This window comes from Penaeus monodon, chromosome 3 (assembly GCF_015228065.2).
Source record: "Penaeus monodon isolate SGIC_2016 chromosome 3, NSTDA_Pmon_1, whole genome shotgun sequence".
Taxonomy (NCBI): domain Eukaryota; kingdom Metazoa; phylum Arthropoda; class Malacostraca; order Decapoda; family Penaeidae; genus Penaeus; species Penaeus monodon.
In genome coordinates, this window is record NC_051388.1 from 47,875,563 (window position 1) to 47,880,562 (window position 5,000).

Consider the following 5,000-nt stretch of genomic DNA (forward strand, 5'->3'; position numbering starts at 1 on the left):
GGTGAAGATAGATCGAGTGTGATACTCAGAACATCCAGCTGTTGGCTTTTATACTTGTGACAGAAAAAGACACGCCCTACGCCCCTCCCTTTCCCTCCTGTAACCAACCTTTACCTTGGTAGGGGAAGACGTAAGTACTTTCCGTTGTTCGAAATGAGAATGATAGTCTTATCGAATCTATCTAATCCGTGTGTGATTTTGATTTCACCTTATTTTCTGATTCTCTCTCTCTCTGTCTCACACACACACACAAAATGAAGATATATAAAGATAATTTGTGAGAAAGAGATAGACACAGCGTCTTTTTAAGCAGCAATTATTCCTGTTTATTGTCGTTTCCTTTTCTTTACAGTTAGAAATGACACAGCAAACTAATATTGTCTCCACAACATAACATATAATGTGTTAATATCAGACCGCGACAAGCAGCGCAGTGGCCTTTCATGGGCAAGGAAAACTGCAAAATTTAAGTGTATCTTCTCACAAAGATTTTTATGATTATTCTCCTTCTTGTAGTAGCACTCTTATTTTTTGTTCCTAAATCAGCTTGCAGGTTAATGATCACAAAGGCTCTGTGCAAATGTCATGTAAAGTTTGATGTTCAAGGTTAAAATACAAGAGAATATTACAATTAGTTTTGAACCATCAAAAGAATGATTTCCTCCTCCCGTACGATGTTTTATCTCTTAACACAAATTACAGTTGCAGCAAAATGCTACGGTTTTATAATGTTAATCAAATGTTTATTTGATTTAAATTGCATTGCCTGAATGGAGCGATTCTGATCCGCTGAATACTGCTAGATCCAAAATTGATAAGAGTAATTGTGATACTTGAGAAGCATGGGCATATTTCCAACTACAAAATATCTTAAATGAGATGGTTCTGCCTTACATACTTTCATTATGGTTGTCATGGCCAGTACTTATGAAGAGAATTCGCGGCATACCAGTGACACATCAGTGTATGGGAGTGGGGTGGTTAAGATACTGAAAAGATAATAATGATGATAATGATGATACTACAAATGAAATTTCGTATAGCTGATGTGTGCCGGACAGAGCCAAACGGCAAAACACATGCGGAGACGAACTTGCCGGCAGAAGGTCGTTTAGGACTTGCAATGATGAGTTTTAATTTTTTTTCGGTTTAACTTTCACTACAAAGCCTCTATTCACAGATAGCAACTTATATGTTTAAGATTTCGATAGACATTTTAAACTATATTTGTCTGCACATTATTTCACTATTATTTCACACTCATATCTATGCTCGCGCGCGCGCGCGCACACACACACACACACACACACACACACACACACACACACACACATATATATATATATATATGCACACACACACACACACACACACACACACACACACACAGATATACACACATATAAACATATATGCACATTTATATGTAAACTCATATGGGAAGGGGGGATTGACAGGTAATACCGTAGAATTACTGTTTAATAAATATGAATATATTCAAAGATTATAAACATTTAGGCGTAAGTAGGATCGATTTTATAGGTAGGGGCAGGGTTGTAGGCAGGAGCAGGCTTGTATGGGCAGGATGGTACTCGGGATACTGCGCTTCACCCTCGTAGCTGACTTCAGCCATGTAGCCAGAGTCGCCGTTGGCTGTGTAGGTGACTCTCTGTAGACGACGGAAGGAGGACGAAGTAGGAACCCTGAGTGCTGTATTCGTCGCGGGCTTACTGATGGTCGAAGTCGTTTCCAGAGTAATCATCCTTGACAGAAATTTTAGAATTAGTTTGTGAGTTAAACAATAAGAAATTCTATATTAAGCTTTCAGTGAGCAGATATAAGTACAAAAATCCTTAGAAAGTAAGCTATTACTTACATCATAGGATGCCGGAGAGTAATCGTAAGAAGGAGCACACAAGTGCGAGAGCGAAGGCGGTCTGAAATAGGGGAAAATATCAAATATACAGTGGATACAGTATATTATGTATGTATGTATATACATACATAATGTATAACATGCATACATTCATATATACACACACATCTGTGTATGTGAACGTATGCATATGCTTATATAATGTTCTCACTTAGACTCGATTCCTACCTTGGAAAACATGTTGAAAATAGACAGATCGACTTGGATGCATCAGACGTCGAACCGAACCTTTTATACCGCGTGACTCTCGTAAACTTTCCTCAGCCACTCTTTTCCTCCACAGTCCAGCCGACCTCTCTCCTTGGCGACGGCGAAAGTAAGTAGCATAATTTAATTACGCATGAATGAAGTGTGAGTTCGTATGTCGTTCTCTGCGATATTTATTTCCTATTGTTTCCTTATCGTAGCTATAATTGACAAATAAAACTGGATTTCAGCAACACCACAGGTTAGGTATACCGAAAAGAGCAATAAAATATAGATGGTAAAAAATGGAAAAAGTGCTAAGTTAAGAACCACCCCTCAAATCTCGGCAGGACCTGCAGTCAGGTCTTTCTATGTGCACTCCATGGATTTCCCCATTTCAGTGATCCAAATGATGGTGTCAAGTCATACCTGGTATTTCTGCTCTAAAGTTGCATTATTGATTCATTGCTACAAATACCAAGTGACAAACAAAAATTCCTTTGGAAGTAGAGAGCAAGATGGATCGTCATAAATGTTAGGAATCAGATGAATGATTATATATGTAAAACCAAAGATCACACACACACACTCACTCACTCACTCACTCAACTCACTCACAACACACACACACACACACACACACACACACACACACACACACACACACACACACACATACACATATATTGTATACATTTATATCATATATTATATATATATATATAAATATATATATATATATATATATATATATATATATATATATATATATATATATATATATAAATATAATAACAAATATATACACACACACACACTATAAATATATATACACGTATATGTAAAATCATGAAACTAATTTACCAACCACCTTAATAGATCACTGACGAAAAATCATTCAACTTTGATGTAAGTAGCTTTAGATTTGTGTGAATTAACTAATAAATGTTAATCGCGATTATTTGAAATTGGTTTGATAAATATTAGGAATCAGATGAATGATTACATATGTAAAACAAAAGATCACACACACACTCACTCACTCAGTCACTCATTCACACACACACACACACACACACACACAAACATATATATATGCGGTCTTTTCCGGTACCAAAAACGTGTCTTGTGATCGGAAGCGAGACACGCCGCTAAGCTCCGCCCAATCCTGTGACGTAATGAGAATGACCGCGGTTGACGCCTACCTGTTTGACTGGGAAAGTTATTTCATCAGTTATATCCTAGATGACTTTTGATAGTTTCTGGTGGGTTGTGCTGTGTTATATATACCCAGTATATATAAGAATATACATAAAAATAACCGAGGTAGTAGAAGGCAACTGGAAACAATATAAATGTTTACCGCCTACTTAAATCCCTGTCGCGTTAGGCACACACACACACACACACACACACACACACACACACACACACACACACACACACACGTACAGATATATTGTATACATTTATATCACACACACACATATATATATGTATATATATATATATATATATATATATATATATATATATATATATATATATTATATGATATACATGTGTATATATATATTCTCTCTCTATAAATATATATTATACACACACACGCACATATATACATATACGTATAAATATATGTTCATATATATATACACACACACATTTATATCACACACACACATATATATATATATATATATATATATATATTATGTATATATATATATGATATACATGTGTATATATATTCTCTCTCTATAAATATATATTATACACACACACGCACATATATACATATACGTATAAATATATATGTTCATATATATACACACACACACACACACACACACACACACACACACACACACACACACATATATATATATCTATATATATATATATAATATATATATATATATACACACACACACACGTATATATATATATATATATATATATATATATATATATATATATATATATATATATATATATGTATATATATATATATATATATATATATATATATATATATACATACACACATATATGTGAAATCATGAAACTAATTTACCAACCACCTTACAATATCACTGACGAAAAATCATTCAACTGTGATGTAACTTTAAATGTTGTGTGAATTAACTGATAACTGTTAATCGCGACTATTTGAAATCGGTTTGAACTCCGAAACATACTTTTAATTCATCAAGAACGTTTGTAGGTTGATCTGTATGTATTATGATAAATTGCACACACACATACACAAAGACGTGCGCACGCACACACACAATTATGGATAAATGAAAATAACAAATATATATTTTTCATATGTCAGATGTGACATCCACTAATTCGAGATTGCACCAGTTAAGAAAAGTCATATAGACCCATAAAAGAGCCAAGTACACATTAAGGTGAGTATATATAGAGAGTAATGATGTATCATCATATTACGGAAAGTATATTTTGCTGAACAGCCGAGATTAAGGGATTGCATAAACAAGTATAATGTGTTAAAAAAAAAAGTAGCCATGTAACAGGGAAAGTGATGCACGAATATCGACAATTCGCAAATTTTTTGTTTGTTGCTCCTTCTACAGTATATCTGATTCATCTGTTGAGTGTATATTGAATATAGCTAATTTATGTATTTATGAAGCTGATTTATCTATTGACTGAATGAACAGTCTTTAACAGATAAAGAAAGCTTGATTTTCTAATGTATTTCTACTTATCACAGAGCCAATGAATTTACTGAATAGCTTTGGCTTATTGGATATAGTTGATGAAAACAGGCAGTTCTGCAATAGACTTAATTGGCATCAAGAAGCATGTCAAATAATTTGATTCCGTCCCGAATATATCAGATTTC

General features: G+C 34.0%; 2 protein-coding genes across 2 annotated transcripts in view; both read right to left on the reverse strand.

Moving 5' to 3' along the window:
- The window catches only part of LOC119586784 (adhesive plaque matrix protein-like), a 4,265-nt gene extending 4,248 nt beyond the window's left edge, over positions 1 to 17 (reverse strand). The window contains exon 1 of the mRNA XM_037935507.1: positions 1 to 17. This exon is cut by the window's left edge and continues 15 nt beyond it. The gene's annotated coding sequence lies outside the window, so the exon portion shown is untranslated.
- Positions 18 to 752: 735 nt separating this feature from the next.
- The window catches only part of LOC119586795 (adhesive plaque matrix protein-like), an 8,597-nt gene continuing 4,349 nt past the window's right edge, over positions 753 to 5,000 (reverse strand). The window contains 4 exon segments of the mRNA XM_037935518.1: positions 753 to 858; positions 1,593 to 1,763; positions 1,877 to 1,937; positions 4,860 to 4,929. Of these exon segments, the coding sequence (XP_037791446.1) occupies positions 753 to 858; positions 1,593 to 1,763; positions 1,877 to 1,937; positions 4,860 to 4,929 (408 nt within the window).